Source organism: Macrobrachium nipponense, chromosome 44, assembly GCF_015104395.2.
Source record: "Macrobrachium nipponense isolate FS-2020 chromosome 44, ASM1510439v2, whole genome shotgun sequence".
Taxonomy (NCBI): Eukaryota; Metazoa; Arthropoda; class Malacostraca; order Decapoda; family Palaemonidae; genus Macrobrachium; species Macrobrachium nipponense.
This window is the reverse complement of record NC_087221.1, coordinates 6,727,457-6,746,351: the sequence shown is the minus strand read 5'-3', so window position 1 is coordinate 6,746,351 and position 18,895 is coordinate 6,727,457. Positions and strand designations below refer to the sequence as shown.

The following is an 18,895-nucleotide window of genomic DNA, read 5'->3' as shown; positions in this document are numbered from 1 at the left end:
GTGCCGATTTAGTAGTAGTAATAGTACTAGCTGCTAAACCTTTTTCAAATTATGATCTAAAGAAGGAAATAGCCAGGTTGGTAGTTATGGTTTGAGATTCGGACTTCCTCAGAAAAATAGCTAGTTTTTTAACAGCTGAGTCATATTGGCGAAGGGTCGATTCTCTTTTATCCGATTCTAGGAATAGGATGTTTTGAGGATTGATATTAGCATCCCTTTTTGCCGCAAACTTCATGAAGTCCATGAAGTTAGGGTTTTGAGAATTCCTGAGGAAGCGAACACAGTCTTCATTTGTACTAGTTGGGATAGTTTGGGATTGGGAATCCGTTGAGGTCGGAGACCCAATTCCAACAGGAGTGGGAACCAGTTGCTCTTGGGCCAATTGGGGGCTACTACAGCGACTCGTCCCTTGAAGGTCCTGAGCTTGTTCAACACTTTTCAAGAAGATTCACTGGAGGAAAGATGTAAATCTTCTTTCCACCTTGGAATTCCAGGTCTATAGCCATGGTGTCCGTGGCATAAGCCAGACGGTTCAGGTTGGGAGCCACATAGCAAGGAAGTTTGTGATTTGACTCTGTGGCAAAAAGATCCACCTGGAGCCCTGGAATCTGTTGGCAGATCCAATTGAATGACCGTCTGTCCAGGGACCACTCCGACTCTAGTGGGACTGAGCGAGAAAGGGCATCTGCTATCACGTTCTTCACTCCCGCTAAGTGTGTGTAGGACAGGTGCCATTTGTACTTGGCTGCCAGAGAGAATATGGCTATCATGACATGGTTCACATGGCTTGACTTGGAGCCTCCCCTGTTGATGCAGTGTACTACTACTGCACTGTCCAACACCAGCTTGATGTGAGATCTCTTGGCTGGTTGAAGTCTTTTCAGGGTGAGGAATACCGCCATAGCTTCCAGTACATTGATATGGAGCTGGCGGAATGGAAGGGACCAAGTCCCCTGTACCTTCTTGTATTGAGAGTACCCTCCCCAGCCGCTTAGTGAAGTATCCGTGTGGATAACTAATGCCGGCGGAGGGAACTGAAGAGGAATTGACTTTGATAGATTTTTTACCTCCGCCCAAGGGCAGAGGCGTTTGCGCAGTATCGCCGGGATAGCGGACAGCTTGTCCCGGGACCTGTTGTTTGCCCTTGAGCGCCAGATGCGGTTTATGTCTTTGAGTTTTGCGTTTAGCAGAACGTCCGTTACCGAGGCAAATTGAAGAGAGCCCAGGATCCTTTCCTGGCTCCTTCGAGATGTCTGCTTGCACTTGAGAAATTGTCTGGTTGCTTTGGCTATTTCTCTTCTCTTCGACGACGGAATTGATAGTGTGTGAGAGTTCAAGTCTCACTGAAAGCGAGAGTCCGGTGTTAACCTGGACTTGGTCTTATTTATTTGAAACCCCAGGTGTTCCAAAAACTGAATTATCTTGACCGTTGCTTTGTGGCATTCTTCGATGTTTGATGCCCAAGGCCCAAACAAGCCAATCGTCCAGATACGCAACTACCATTATTCCATGAGACCTGAGTTCTTGAACCACTGTCTCCGCCAATTTCGTGAAGACCCTGGGGGCTACATTGAGCCTGAAGGGCATTACCTTGAAGGAGAATGCCTGGTTCCCTAGCCTGAAACCTAGGTACGGGCGGAAATGTCTTGCCACTGGAACATGATAGTATGTGTCTGTAAGATCGATAGGGGTGGTGACGGCCCCACGGGGAAGTAAGGTCCGCACCTGCGAGATAGTCAGCATTTTGAACTTGTTGTAGTGAATGAATAAGTTTAGACGGGACAAGTCTAGAATTCTTCGTTTGTTTGAGCCTTTCTTTGGCACGCTGAACAAGCGACCTTGAAACTTTAAATGCTTGACTTCTGACACTACTCCTTTCTGAAGGAGTTCCTGGGCATACTCTACCAATTCTGCTGTCGGTTGTTGATAGAAGATTTTGGATGGAGGAGGACCTTTGGTCCAGCTCCATTGGCCTTTGGACACAATGGTCTGTGCCCAGCTGCTGAACCTTCATCTGTGACAAAAGAGGAGCAGTCTCCCTCCTACCTGAGGGTTCTAACTGGCTCGGGGAAGGGCGAGAGCCACGCCCTCCTCGTAAGTGCTTACCTCGGCTGGATGCTCTCCCGCCGCCTCTCTGGCGAAAGGCACCTCTAGCCCTGCTACCCCTTCCGAACCTGTTGGAAGGTTGAAACGATTGGCCTTCAAATACTGGGTTGAAGGCCGGGGAGACAGCAAAGGAGGTGGAGGCTTGACCCTAAGGAGACGTCAGCAGCAGAAACTGTTGCTGAGGCTGTTGCCTTTGATGTGGATGGTTGCGGCACTGCCTGAACCATTTGTTGTTGCTGGGGAGCCTGGAAAGGCTGGAATTTCATAGGCTTCTTGGCCTTCTTGGATGAAGAAGTTGACTCAGGTTTCCTCTTACTGGAGAGTCCCCAGGGAACCTTAAGACTGGTTGAGTCTTGTCGCCTCACATTGTACCGAATTGACGATCATTTCTGGGAATAGGTCGGCACCTCAGATCGAAGCCGCCAGTAGCTTATTCAGTTCGTGACGGATGGTGGCTTCTTGCAGAACATGTTTCCTGCAGTTACGCCTTGCCACGATGAAGTTGTACAAATCACATTGTACTGTGTGTAAATGTGATTTGGCTATCAGCTTGAACAAAGGTTCCTCACCGTAAGTAACGGCTGAAACCTCTGTCATGACCAGAGTATTGAGGGATCTGGATAGTCTCGTTCGAGCATCAAACTTGGCCTGAATGAGACTGTCTGGAAGCCTAGGAAGCCGTTCACTGAACTGGGTGATAGCACAGTCCGGCTTCAATTTCCCGACCGAAAAGGTGGCCGGGAGATCTGCCCATAGATCTTCCATACCAGGAAGAAGGAGTGACGTGGGCTCCGTTTCCCGGAGCTGCGGCATCAGCTCGTCTCTCATAGCGGCCTGCATGGTCAGCTCCTCCACCTTCGTAGTGAACGGGATGGGAGTTTCTCCGTCCACTATGAACATGGTGAAAGCGCTCTTAAACGCTTGAATCCTGGTATTGATACAGTTCCAATCATCTAGGCTTCTTAGCCAGTCACGTTGGGCTTGATCCCGTCCAAAGATGACGGTTTCTTTCGGGATCTTATCCTCTCTCCTCATGGCTGCCTCCGTAAGGCGGGCGTAACCAATGAATGGGGGTTGCAGGTTTGCTGGGTGGAACTCGAAGTCCTCAAGCCTTCGAGTTCCACAATCCGCTAACGTCAGCATCCCGTCCTTGAAGGGGGCATACAATGATATCCTCCAGGGATTGCTCGCCGTGTAGGGAGGGATAGTATTGTAGTCCGGCATGGCTTGGGCTGCCATACCGGGCTGAGCTAGACCTGTCGTAGGGTTCTCCCGGAGACCTGCTATGAGGTTCTCCTGGTTGGCCAGCCTCTCCGAGATGGCCCGGATTGACTGGCCTGACTCCTCAAAGGAAGAAGAGATGTGTGAAAGCATCTCTTGGAACTTGTCCTGAACCAAGTTCCCTACCAGACTACCCATTTGCTGCATAATGTTTGCAGTAAATGAGTCCGAGTCAAAGGAAGTAGGTTCCTGTTTCTCCCTGGGAGACTTAGGACGTGCTCCTGTTGAGGTTGAAGGCTCAGGGTCAGGTAGGAGCTGAGCCTTGTCTCTAGAAGACTTTCCTCTGGACCCTTTCGAGTAAGAAGAAGTCTTGGGCTTCTCTGCTCCGGGATGGTGAGCCGGAGATCTCTGAGAGCTGTCCGAAGTAGACTTCTTGGACAGAGTCTTATGAAGTGTCTTTACCTCGCGCTTCCCTTTAACTTTAGGGATCACCTGGGTGGACTTCGGTCTAACCGATTGCCCATCCTCAGAGAATCCCTGGAAGGAAGAAGAAGGGACAGGGGAAGAAGATCTAGAATGGCTCAAGGGTAAACCTTGAGCCCCTACCAAACCTGCCTCACTCAACCTCCTACCTGTTGCCTCTACCGCCATGGGCTCGAGGTCCAAATTGAGAGTTGCCACTTCTTGCATAATCTCTTGGCTACCCGGCTGCTCCAAAGCTTGAGCAACTTGTTCCTGGATAGCGGCGATGTAAGGGGCCGCAGCTTCTGGGTCGACGTATGAAGTCGCCTTGCAGCTGGGGAAGACAAGAGCAACCATCTTCTTATCAAGGATATAAGGCTGCCCCTTGGTCACATTACGGCCGAATCCGCCGACCCAGGCCTTCAGGGTGGTTTGGGTGGCGTCCCTGACTGCTTGAGCAGTCTGAAAGAGAGGGTCAGTATAAATACTAAAGCTACTGAAAACTAATTTATATTATCAACCGTAATGATATACCACTTAGTAGGATTGTATATATAGGCCAAAATCATATATGTGAAAACATGGTATCCAGGAAAGTACTTACTCCGGAGGAGACCTGGTCCACCAATTCGTAACAAATGGTGCAACTCTCGTGATGCCAGACAGCTAGCTCCCCATAGCGGATGGCGCAGATAGCATGGGTCCGGCAGACCTCGTGCCCACAGGGGTCCTGTAGGACAGCGTTACAGCCTGACTCCTGGCAGTGGGTGGCCTGTAAGTGAACAGATACATGAGTATCAACACTAACTAGTTGGACTAAGTCCAAGAAGTGATATATCATAACACCGGAGTACACCGAAGTTACTTGGTAGAATAAAGCTCGGCCTCTACTTGCTCTCCTGCCGTGTAAAGTGGTGGGTGTCCGATAGAACTGGTAAACTAGCTTCAGTGCGTCTCCGGTGTCGCCATTTCACCGAAGCAGAGTTACCTAATCTATACGCCGGAACGAGGAGTACGAGAACGGCGGGGGAGGAGCAGGCGGGGGCCAGCAAATAATGGCGGGGGAGGGTGACTCCGCCGTAAAATGATATATAAAATAAGTAGGTGGTGAACCCAGATGGTGAGCGGGATCTCCGCCAACTTAGCAAATACATAAAGAATGTATATAATCAATAATGAAATAAAAGTAAACATGCAAAAGAAATAAACAAATGGCGGAGCTCCTCTGCAGTCACCAAACCTGGGGCCTGGCGGAGCTGGGGCCCCAAGCCGCCGGAGCGGGATGGAGGGATGGTGACTCGGGGTGTGAGAGAGCTCGATTTGGAAGCCGAGGAGATCCGAGCACAGCTGAGCCAGGTGGCCAGCCGAGACCCGACTGCACAGGGAGCCCCCTCGGTACCAAAGGGAGAGAGCGGTGCGAGCCGAGCAAGCATCGGGTGTTCTCCCCTGCTAACTCCCGTATCCCCCCCTGTGGAGAGGGAGGGAGCTCGGATGGTTGCCAGGGCCAACGGGAACGAGCAGTACCCCCCCCCCCCCCAGAGGGGGGAGGAAGCGTGGGGAACAGACGCCAGGTGGCTCATGGCGATCGCCTGGCTTCATCGCAGACGTGGTGTGAGCCACGCGGTGAGACAGGCCAGGCGGACTGAGGTAGCCTAGGCTACCTCAAACCGTCTCAAAAAGCATGAATACAAAAACATCCTAACAAGACACGGGGAGGAAAAGAAAATAAATAAATAGGACAAGAGAAAGCTTAGTCCTGGAGAAGCTAGACGAGCCAACCAAGAAGGGAGGACGACTAACTACTCAAGGAGCTGGCCTGTTCCGATACGTAGGAACGTAGGGCGGTGGCCAGGGTGGTCAGGACTAAAAGGAAGGACGTATGTCCTAAGGGAACCTATCACAGACCTAAAAACAAAGAAACATGCATGCATGAACACTGAGCTAAGGAGCGATGTAGGCTACGCGCTCAAGAGAGCTCAAGGAATCCCCGTGTAAAGCTAAGCATAAAATAATACGGCAGAGCTGCAAAATTACAATGCAAAGTATGTACTGCTAAAATATTTGAGCTTCAACGGTATAGAGGACCGAAGAAGCACGAAATAATGAAACACGTGGGGCGAGCCGCACCAGGTGACTTGGCAACAAAGCCGACGGGGAGGCCGCCTTATAACCTAAATAAAATTGGTTAAACGGGCCCCTGACTGGCTAAAAATAGGTGAAACACTTCTAGCAGTACTTAACTTAGATGCAGCGATGGCTTGGCGTTCCATGATGAGATAAATCCAAAAGGAAAGCACAAAAACACAGATCGAAGAAAAACATGTGCGAACTGGATGGTGCTAACGAAAAGGATGACCGGTAGAGGCGCTGGTGGTGGCGTCGGGAATGCTAGTAGTAGTCGTAGCTGGGAGCGGGCCTTGCATCGGCCCTCTCAGGTAGGGGGACTTCGAAGAAGGATGGATCTAAATGGTAATGCTGGGGTCACACATTCACGTATCACGACGGCGTATGCCCACGTATGTGGATCTTGGGCATCATCGCGGTGAAATGACCTTGAACAGCTGGTAAACAGGATACGGGCTACCGGACGTAAAGCCAGCGATGTAAATTGCGCCGTAAATGTACGCGCAAAGAAAGCAAGGTCGGACGTCTACCTGGAACTTACGCCGATCAACTTCACGTCAAGACCACCCACCCGCCCCCGTTTGTGCTTGGTGCTGTTGCCAGGGGTATGAAGCACATTACAGTTTTTAATTTATTTTTATTTTTATTCTGTTTGAATCCGCGAAAGACATCTACAACACAGCTGAATATTACAGTTGAAAATTATATGCACACAAAATCGAGATTTATTATCATTGAGAGAGAGAGAGAGAGAGAGAGAGAGAGAGAGAGAGAGAGAGAGAGAGAGAGAGAGAGAGATTTACCAAGATATATACTTTCTAATTGTACAACAAAAACATTTCAGTAGACGCAATTAGAATAATGGTTGTAAATGAGCACATCACTGATTATATATTAACCCCATTTCTGAATGATATTTATAGCAATAACCAAGTAACCAGTCGACAAGGAATACAATACGTAGTTTTAGGAATTATGATTTATGAATGCTTTGGGAGCTCTTATATAAGATTAGCACTAGAATTGTCTTGCTTCGATTTTACCATTCAGACATACACTTAGACTTATAAAACTGTTGACTATGGGCGATTTATATTTAAGCGATATAGAATAACATCTAATAACTTATCAAACATTCTTAAAAATAAATAGGAATTCTACCTATTCAAGATAATATTTTTTTAGATGTATATAGGAATTCCTCTTAGATATTTACATTATTTGTTACACCATTATTGTAAGACTGCTATTCAGAAGAAATAAATATCTTCGACACTTCCATAATCTGAGAATACCGTGTTACGGGGAAAGTGTTCGTGTGTGTGTGAAAGTTATTCTAGCAGATTATACTATACGTTTGCTGTCTACAAGTGAAGTCTTTTGTTATTTTTGGCCTAAGCAGTAAAGGTTATTTCAATAAGGACTACTAGACATCCTAACAATTGTCTTCGTCAGAAATTTCCCCAGTATTTTTATATTCGTTATCCATTTCCCACTCGCCTTTTATTGAAACCTTGTCTCCATATTCTGAATCGTGATCAGCCACCTGAGACACAGAGAAACAGCCCCTGGGCTATGAAGCCATTAGTCCTGCTCCCACACAAATGGTTCGCACTGCATGGGTCCATATAAGTACTCGTCCAACCCGGGATTATTCATAGCCTAAAGGAAACCTTACCAATAACACCAGGCCCCAACTCCTCTACTGTTCCTGCGTTGCTAATCATAAATTAATTTCTTACTGGAGCAGGTGTGACAGACGACGTATAGGCGGTATAGATGCCGGAATCCTGTTGACGAAAATGACCCGGTTGTTGATTTCTGGTTGAGATTTGTGTACCGGAACGCTGGAATACTACCTTGGGAATAGAGCCTGGGATTACCCTGTATCCCTCTGACAGATTCCAATTCATTGTTTGATTGATGATAGCGGTCAAAAGTCAGGAGAAAGTGGAAATCGTATTAGGAGCCAGTGCTAAAGGATTATTCCAAAATCCGCCATTGTCAATGAAAGAAATAACTGAGACCGTCAGGTCTTGGGATAATCCTGTGGCCTTATTTTCAAGTTGATTTTCCAACAGATGACCCAAGGGCACCGACCTGACCTTTTATACCACGCTACAGCGTTGCCATGTCGTACAGGGTTGTAAATGTGTGAATCGGTTTCGCCGTAGGCTGCAGCGCAATTAGGAGGCCCACGTGCTTTGCGGCGGAAAGAAAACGACGACGGCGAACAATGCAGGTGACCCTAGCGCGTACCCCGCAGCAGTCACCGTGGGTCCCACGTGCAATGCCTGGAGCTACGTCAGGAGACATTTGGCGTGACCCACCCACGACTTGTTTTGAACATTTCAAACTGGAGGTGGCCTACGGCGCCCTAGTGGGCGGAGCTTAGCACCCGGAGACGACATGTCGCCGTACGTTTACGATTTTACGTGTGTTTTACGTTACATTTACGGTTTACTGATGTGAGCTGTTGCCAACTACCAATTTCCGCTCATGCGTGGCCGTGCGTGCGTTGATACGTGAATGTGTGACCTTAGCATAAGAGACCCATGGTAGTGGTTTCACTCGCCCCAGAAACCATACCGACACCTTTTATATAAGGTGAGCGAGTCAGAATGTTCTGATATTTCCATTTTAGCTTTTTCTCTGGTATGTTAGCAATAATTTACCTTAGAAATGTGTGCTAAAGGGACATTTCACGAAGCGACACGGGCTGAGCCCAGAAAGAGACCTTTGGAGAGAAATCACCGCCCAAAACAAAGAAACCAACCATTATAAGAGAAACTTTGGTTAAAACAAAGACAAAGGATATAAAGAAAGATAAAAAAACAATTAAGAATACACCCTTATCCTAAAAATAATAATAAAACCTATGGATGCAGATATCCAAAACTGAAGAAGTGGAAGAGAACCATACCATAGATAAAAATTATTATGCTAAGGGAGAAGAGATTATTTCATCACCAATAATTGGCACAACAAGAACAAAAGAAATAAGAAATATACGTGACAACACATGTGCATGTAATAAGTGTTTCATAGAATTGTGCAATAATAACAGAAATATAACAAAGGGTAGTTTAACAAACATCATAAGAAAGTTTATGAAATATAGAAAAGAAGAAACCACTGATTTGAGTACTCATGAAAAAGGATGCATGTGTATCGAACATTTAATATGTTATAAAGAAAAACAAATGAATGTTGTGAATGAATTATCAGAAAAAATCCAATTTGATAAAACAATAAAAGAAAGCAAAACTTGACCACTATAATGAAATATTTTTTATAGTTATATTATCCAATCTAAGAATTTACCTTTATCTCCTAAAATAATAAGAAAACCTATGGCTGCAGATATCCAAAACACTGAAGAAGTGGAAGAGAACAATACTATCTGGGAAAAAGGATGGATGTGCATCGAACATTTAAAATATTATAGAGAAAAACAAATGAATGCCGTGAATAAATTATTAGAAAAAATCCAATTTGATAAAAAAAAAGAAAGTAAAACTTGAATGCTATAGCAAAATATTTTTTATAGCAATATTATACAGTACAACATAAATGGTCTACAGACCAGATTACACCTATTGTTAAAAGAATACGAACCAATGATATTATGTTTACTACATGTCAGCAAAACAATATCAGCATAGGTAAATATGCCTTAGCATCTACATCTAGAGAAGATGAAGGAAATTTAGGTACAGCCATATATGTGCATAACAAAGTATGTTATGACAAAGTACCTGTAAACTTTACTGACTTACAGATACAGGTATTGAAGTAGTACGAATAAAAAACTATAATTATGTAATTTGTAATTTATACAACCAACCTAATAAAAATTACAGCACTGATAAAGTTAAAGATTTGCTTGACAGTGCCATGGAACCTGCATTAATAGTAGGTGATTTTAATGCTCACAACCTGATATGGGACTGTAATTGTACAAAATCCAATAGAGCAGGAAATAAAATGGAATTATTCATAGATTCAAATGACATATGCTGCATAAGTGATGACAAAATCAGCGCATACTTTTCCTCAGTAGACTTGACTATAACAAGCATAGTAGACAGATTAGAATGGAATACAGTGATAATTTCCCAGTATTAATTTCACTATTACAAAATAACCCTGACAATCATGTCCCTCAATATAACATTTATAAAGCACACTGGGAAAGATATGAACTCCACACCAGGAATACCCCTTCGAAGTGAGACCACCTGGACGTGGTGAGGGGGCTCTTGAACCCCTGAAATTTGTTCCTTGGTTTGAGTCCAAGAGTCTCATGCGTATTTATTATTATACGTACTATATCTGTTTTGGACTAATTTTTTGGAATTTTCCGCTTTGTAAAATTTATTGGACCTGACAAATAGGAAAAGATATCATAGTTGGGATTGTGTGTATATATGAAGCTAAATGTTCGGACCTGAGAGGTATCATTGATAGCTCAAAGGTGGAATTATTCTTCAGGATTGGACCACAGATTCCAGGGGAGTCTGGTTCTGGGGATAGGACTCTTGGTATTCTATCTGGTTTGCCCATAACATGATTAGGATGGAGATGGTTGTATTCTGGTAATACTCTCAGTCCTAGCAGGTGGGTTTGGCTTACACTTTGGCCCCTGTGATCATGTGCCATCCCCTGTGGGGTAGGGTAGGGACGCAGACATTTGGGAGTCAGTTTTCACTTGTGCCATTGGTGGAGGAATGAACTCTATGAAAGGCTTATGATATCCTTTTTAAGGTTTTCAGGTTTTACTAATTTTTTTATATACTCCAATCTTTTTCTATTAGTTTTAAAGATTCAAGTACCCCTGGGCCCTTTGGTATTGATGTGGCACAGATGACGACCAATGAAAAGGCCTCGATATGAATGACAAACCTTGGCATGGACTTAACTATGGATGTGGAATGCTCCAGTGATGGTACCACCTCATAGGGTAGTCATCACAAATTGAAAACTTGCCAGTGTAGGGAGACGTTGGATAATTTGAAAATATTACATGTAAGGCACATTCCCTTGGAATGTGACTATGAAACACTCTCTCTCTCATTTGCTGAATGGGACTATCAAACACTTTCATTAGCTGTGTGGTAAAATTAAAGAATTAAGAATGAACTGTGATGAAAATGAAGGAGAATGAGAAGCATGGGTAACTTTTGAAAAACATGAAGCTGCACTTAAAGCCAGCAGTAACATTAACCCTTAAACGCCTATTGGATGTATTTTACGTCGAGATAAATTGTCTTTTGGGTGCCGACCGGACGTAATTTACGTTGACATAGAAAAGTTTTTTTTTTAAATTCGCGGAAAAATACTTATAGGCCTACCAGCCGAAAACTTTTGAATCACGTGCCTTGGGGGATGTTGGGAGTTCATGGATCAAGGTGTTGTTTTGTTTACAATTGTTACGCAGGCGCGCAAGCGTGAATTTCTTTCTTATCGCACTAAAAAGTATCAGTGACACATCTCGGAAATTATTTCATCACTTTGACATAATTTTTGCACCATTTTAAATTAGCTGTTACATGGAGTATTGTATATATATATATATATATATATATATATATATATATATATATGTGTGTGTGTGTGTGTGTGTGTGTGTGTGTGAAAATGTGCGCATTTTCATGTAGAATACAATAAAAAAAAATACTCATGATTGTAGCTTTTTTAAGTTTTGAAATATTTTCATATAAATAAATGTGCCAAAATTTCAACCTTCGATCAACTTTGACTACCGAAATGATTGAAAAACGCAATTATAAGCTAAAACTTTTATATTTTAGTAATATTCAATCATTTACCTTCATTTTGCAACAAATTGGAAGTCTCTAGCACAATATTTCGATTTATGGTGAATTTATGAAAAAACTTTTCCTTACGTCCGCGCGTTAACTCTTCCGAAAAAATCATACATGCGATTGTCGTAATGTTTGCACCATTTTAAATTAGCCGTTACATAAAGTTTTATATATGGAAATGTGTGCAATTTCATGCACAATACAACTAAAAACAACCCATGTTTGTAGCTTTTATCAGTTTTGAATATTTTTCATAAATAATAAGTGCCAAAATTTCAACCTTCAGTCAACTTTGACTCTACCGAAATGGTCGAAAAACGCAATTGTAGCTAAAAGTCTTATATTTTAGTAATATTCAATCATTTACCTTCACTTTGCAACAAATTGGAAGTCTCTAGCACAATATTTTGATTTATGGTGAATTTATGAAAAAAAAAAAAATTTCCTTACGTCCGCGCGGTAACTCTTCCAAAAAAATCATACGTGCAATTGTTGTAATGTTTGCACCGTTTTAAATTAGCCGTTACATAAAGTTTTATATATGAAAAAGTGCGCAATTTCATGTAGAATACAAAAAAAAAAAAAAATTGAAGGTTGTAGCTTTTCTCATTTTCAAAGTTTTGCATATAAACCACGATAAATCGAAAAAAACCACGTTCGGTCAACTTTGACTCGACCGAAATGGTAAAAAAAACTCAATTGTAAGCTAAAAACTCTTACAGTCTAGTAATATTCAGTCATTTATCTTCATTTTGAAACAAAATCGAAGTCTCTAGCACAATATTTAGATTTATGGTGAATTAAAAAAAAAAAATTCCTTCTCTCTGCTCGCGGATTCTCCGCCGCAAATCTCCGAAATGCGTATGTTACATTCTCGGAATATTTGTTCCCTTTCATATTAGGCGTTTCATAGAGTTTTATATATGAAAATGTGTGTAATTTTATGTAGAATACAACAAAAAATAATTGAAGTTTGTAGCTTTTCTCATTTTTGAAATATTTGCATATAAATCACGATAAATAGAAAAAAGAACCATGTTTGGTCAACTTTGACTTTACCGAAATGGTCGAAAAACGCAATTGTAAGCTAAAACCCTTACAACAGTTTAGTAATATTCAATCATTTATCTTCATTTTGAAACAAATTTGAAGTCTCTAGAACTATATTTAGATTTATGGTGAATTTTTGAAAAAAATGTTTTTACGTCCGTGCGTTACGAATTCATGCATCATTTTGTGATAGTATTTTCTGTGCTGCTTTGATCGTTTTACAATGTGTTATATACCAAAATGATCGCAATTTGTGTACAATACAACAAAAAAAATTACCTCGTTAGCTTTAACCGTTTTGCTCACAGCGTGATTTGAATACAATAATATATGAAATTTTGTTTTTGCGCTATCATATATCGCATTATTTATATATGATTTTTTTTTTTCATTTCTGATGGTTGCATACTAAACTTCATGCAATGACAACAAAAAAGGAGCCAAAAATGAACTCTTAATCTTGAAAACTAAGCGCGCTATGATTTTTTGAAAAAAATATTTTTTCCGCTTCGGCGCTCACTCAGAGACCCCCTCGGCATACGGGAGACAATTTTTTTTATACCCCTTAGGCGTTTAAGGGTTAAGCAGTTATCAGCGCCTTAAGTACGTTTTACTCCCTTAGACTTTCATGCTTCACTTCAGGTGGCTTATGGCGCCGATAACTGAATGTGGTGCCTCAGCACCACAAGAAACCTTTTTTAATGAATATTTTCGAAAACCAGCATAAAACCAAAGTGCCATAGAGTGAAGCAGCTGATAACCGGGGACCACCTGTACCCATAATTGTAATCAGACACCCGTCCGTCAAGTCATTCATTTGAAGTTCTATGTAAATATCTCTCTCTCTCTCTCTCTCTCTCTCTCTTCTCTCTCTCTCTCTCTCTCATTTAGTTTATAGGAATAGGTTGTGTTTATCAATATGATTTTGCAGAAATTGTATTGATATTTATTTTCAGTCGTCGTAGCTACACTATTTAACGTTCCAAATGGAAATCAGAACTAGCTTCACAAGGTTAAGGAGTAGGGAGAAAATCGTTACCAAAGCTATACATGCTTTGATAGTTCATTGTCTCTACCTTCCAAACAACTCCTCCCTCTTCCGGCACCACCCCCCACCCTTGTCAGTCTCTAGAGCCAAACGCAAATGTATGATGATATTATGTTATATAATTTCCTTCTGATACAACGTCTTATATAATCTTTAAAAATCATGTACAAAACCATGAATCATGTTGTAGTTTGTTCGGTTTTGTTCGGTAACTTTTTGTCTTTATCAAGTAATTTTATTTCTTTTGAAATAATCAAATGAATATATGGTAAGTGTATATGCTCTTTGGTGTAGTGCATTGTGTATTGTCATGTGTTCTTCCTCCACTCCACTACTTCTGCACTATATCTGATTACTGGTACTGCCCATGTGTTTATGGCTTTCATCATATGTCCGGCATTGAGTTTTGACTTGAGTATCACCTTAAGTCTGCATATATTCTTTCCTGATCATGCCCTTCATCTTTTGGTGTTTTATATCCTCTCCTATTATTTCTAGGTATTTGTATCCTGTCTCGTTTATGTGTTTGATGCTATTCCCATCTGGTACCTTCATCCCTTCAGCCCTTGTCTCTACCTTTTTGTATGTTGACCAAGGTGCATTTTTGTATTCCAAACTCCATCTTGATGTTCCCAGATACAATCCTTACAGTCTGGATTAGGGTATCTATTTCCTTGATGCTCTTACCATACAGCTTGATGTCGTCCATGAACATCAGATGGTTAATTCTGTTGCCTCCTTTCTTGAGTTGGTACCCAGCATCCACCTGCAGTACTTTTGTCATGGGATTTGTGGCTACTACAAAGAGTGTTGGGGACAGTGAGTTGCCATAGAAGATCCCTTTCCTAATTTTAACCTCTGCTAGTCTTAATCCAGAGCTTGTAAGTATTGCATTATTATTTAGACTTATTAATATTTGAAAGTTAGTGCTTATTAATATTTAAAAATTTGTACTTATTAGGTAATTCACTTACTTTTCATATGAAACTCATAAACATATGCCTTAAAAATTCTTCCATCTCAATAAAAGAGAAAGTGAGAATTATTATTTTTATTATTTAATGTTAATTAATTTATACATAAAAGCTTGAAAACTTATAAATTACATAAAAAACACTTTTGCAGGGTTTCTTGAGGTCTTACAGATGTCGCGTCTGAAAAAATCGCGTTTGACGGTTAATTTCCAATTAAAAGTTCATGTGTATGTGAATTTGCGCAACTCAAAGCATGTAAGATCATGCCCTTGGAGGGTATCAATCTTTCTTTCTCATGGGAGATCTCCATGCTGTCGAAAAGCTTCGGTCTTGCGCCCCACCCCCAGGAAACTCAGGCTCCCTGAGTGGGGCATGACTCGTCTTACAGACCCTGACTTCTGCCCCCCATGAGCCTCTACAAGAGTTGTCAGACAGGGCTCTGACCTTCAAGACTGTGTTCTTGCTGGGCCTGGCATTGGCGAAGAGAGTTGCCTAGTTATATGGCCTTACCTTCAATGTTAAACACTCAAGGGGATGGGGCTTTGTCACACTTGAGTTTGTCCCAGAATTTGTAGTGAAGACTCAGATTCATCGGTCCCTCCCTTTTAAATTCCCTCCCTGGAAGACACTGTCAGTAGTGATCAAGCTTAGATGCTATTGTGTCCAGTTAGAGTGCTGCGGTACTATCATAAGAGGACTTCATCTCCGGGATGAGTGTTGACAAATTTTCATTGGTACTGTCTTGACCAAAATACAGGTGTCCAAGAGTACCATTTCTTTCTGGCTTCATGAAACAATCAACCAAGTGTACTCTATGTCTGACTAAGTAGACGAGAGTATAATTTGAGTTAAGAGCTCACGAGGTTAGGGGCATTGGTCCTTCCCTTACAGGAAGAATCTGTTGGTTCTACAGGTATTAAGGATGGGTGTGTTGTCCTGACCAACCACTTTCACGTCGTACCTTCGGGACATTGCCCACAGGTCTTTGGACACTTTCTCCATGGGTCTTGTGGTGGCTGCTCAACAAGTTGCATAGTTCACCCAGCTCTCCTAGAGGGACAGGTAGCATCTCACATAAGGTGTAGAGTAGTGAAAGAGAATGTGTGTGAGTGACTGGCCTCCTCCCTTTTTTCTTTTACCTTTCCTCTCTCGTAGGACAGAGAGGCAGGTGGCGAGACTTCACATGCTGGACTGGCTCGTCATGCAGGTGTGTCTAGATAACTGAGTACCTTGTCTATAATCTTGATTAGATTTTTAGATGCAAGTCCTCCCCCTCTCTCTATCTAGGAAGGGGAGTGAAGGGTTGACAATAAAAATAAACTTATTAGCCTTTTATTGTCTCAGACACTATGGGTTCATGTAAGCCTTTTTCCTTGGAATAATGACACAAACTCATTACTGCAAGCCCAGTTGAACATCCCATATGGTTAATGGACCAGAGGTACGGAACTACTTCCTCAGCTCTGCAAGAACAGGAAGAGTTCGCAGATATTTACTAAGACTGAAGGTTTCTATTTGTGTTGGAACTAATTGCAAATTTTAAAGTAATTTGCATTTTTCCTAACATACAAACCTGAGGTCTTTACATTTACAGCCCACCTCAGCCACCCCTCAATCGGGTGCCTGGGTCGAAAGGCAAAGTGGAGTGCAGACCGACGAGTGGGCTTGGCTTTCCCCCACCGTCATTGTCTAACATTCTTATATGAAAGTTAACAGCCATTCCAGCTCATGTTTACAAGCAAAATCCTATGTAAAAACCTTCAGGTTTGTATGTTAGGAACTGAAAATGAGAACTTAATTGTACCTTATACCTTTTATATTTTGCCATGTAGATTTGATAATTTAAACTAAGGATTTGTGTCATTTTCAGACACCCAAACATCTTACGCCTCTATGGCTACTTTCATGACGAAACTCGAGTGTACTTGATATTGGAGTTTGCACCACGTGGGGAGTTATACAAAGAGATGCAGTCACAACCGAACGGACATTTTGACGAAAAGAGATCAGCTAAGTACATCATGCAGCTTGCTAATGCATTAAGGTAAAGATTTAAAATTTGAAGGTTGGTTCTAGTTTGTTTTATAATACAAACGTGGTTATTGGCTGTTCTGCATTAATATTTCTCAAATTTAAAAAAATTCTCTATACTTTATAATGTATCAAATGTTTAACAAAATGTCTCGAATGTTTAACAAAAATCCACAATTAGGTATAGTAAACTATATTAGTATATAAAGTATAAAAGGAAAGACTTCCAAACACCTGAACAGTGTACCATATCTGTATTTTAACACGTTTCCAGCGATGGGACCCACCAGTGGGTCACACTGTTCTCTCATTTGCTGCAATGTGACCCACCGGTGGGTCCCAGTAGAACAAAAATATTTTTTTTAATTTATAAAAAAACTTAAACTTTTAATTACAATTATTATTTTAGTAGATCAGTATGGCTATCAAAGGGTTGAATTATACAAAAAAAAATAAAAAACAAAGTTTTATTGAAATAATTGCAAAGAAAATTTGTCTGACATTCAGTATATAAGAAAATTAGTTTTCCATTCCATTTGCTTGTGAAAAATCATATCACTAGTTATGTTTGAGATTGAAACATGATAAACATAGATATGGAGTGCTATCACATGAGTCACAATATGTGGAAACCTTTCTTGACTTGATTTTGGCCGCTTTGGATCCTTCATTTGCTGCTAACATTTCGTAGCAGCCTCTGCATCGTTTCCTTGTTTTTCTTTTCTGTCCTTCTGCTTCTTTGAGACAATGTGAAGATTTTCCTGAAATATTCATAATTGATTTTCCTAGTTTGTTTTTTTCCTTCATGATACCACTAGTATAGTATAAGACAATAGATTCCTTGAATGCACGTAATGACATTTTCTTGACAGCAAAGTACTTATTGTAAAGTACCCAAGCATTCACTATAGAAGTACCAGCAATAAATTCTAATGCTACTTTTCTGTACCATTTTCTTGACTTCTTCAGAGGTGAATAATATGATGAAATTTGATCTGATAAATCAACTCCTTGCTTGCACTTATTATAGTCTAACACACTTTGAGGTTTCTTGATAGGTAAACCAGTCCTTGTGACTTTACCTGTGTTGATTAGAGTAGCATCATGTTCTGGAACTGTTGATAGAGTCACAACATATCTTTTATCTTTCCAATTGAATACTTTCACTCCATTCTTATTTTCTAAGGCTTTAATTTTTTTCACTTCTCTTTAGTTTTGCTTTTGTAACTGACTTTGGAAAGATACTTTCTATTGACTCTTACTGTGCCACATAGGTAAGTCTTCCGCTGAAGAAGATACTCTCCTAAGAAACTGGAGATATAGTAATTATCTGCAAACAAAGTCACTCCCATATCCATATGATTTGCAAGGAGTCTTACTGCAAGAGATTCAGTCTTACTTAGAGGTGGAGTAGCTACTCCTACACCAGTATATAACTCCATGTTTAGAGTGTATCCATCAGGAGTGCAAAGTTTGAACAGTTGACATCATACTTATGGCTCTTCCAGGGATGTACTGTCTGAAAATGACACGGCCTCTGAAAGGCACCCTACTCTCACTCATTATAACATTAGATCCTGATTTATAGATTGATTGATACTGCACCAAAATCATATCTAGTAATTTTCTTATTTTCCAATCTCTTCCCACATTAGGTTCTTCATTGTTGCAAAAATGTAACATTTGTAAGAGCAAGAGGAAGCGGTCTCTACTCATTGTTTTTGGAACAATTTCATTCTTATAAAGGATGCTTTTTGACCAACATAATTGGATCTCAGGGAATGGAACCAATCCCATATAAATGATTAAGTCCAATAAACTTTTTCCAATTTCTTCGTTATTTGTAGGAACCCCACTGCCGTAATTTCGATCTTCTTGTTACAGTTACCAAAGAAATTTTAAATGCTCAGCATATCGATTGGTTTCTTGAACAATTAGATTTATAATATCATCAGTAATTATTTGTTTGTAAACATCAATAGGCCAAATTTGGTTATCTGTAGACAATGGATGCACACAGTTACACAAAGTTCTTCTTTCCCAGTAAATCC

The 18,895-nt window shown here is 41.2% G+C and overlaps 1 protein-coding gene across 1 annotated transcript in view; it reads left to right on the top strand.

Annotated features, from left to right (window-relative positions):
* LOC135204015 (aurora kinase-like) overlaps positions 1-18,895 on the top strand; it is a 215,106-nt gene that overhangs the window by 88,500 nt on the left and 107,711 nt on the right. Inside the window, 1 exon segment of the mRNA XM_064233944.1 lies at positions 16,684-16,857. Within this exon segment, the coding sequence (XP_064090014.1) occupies positions 16,684-16,857 (174 nt within the window).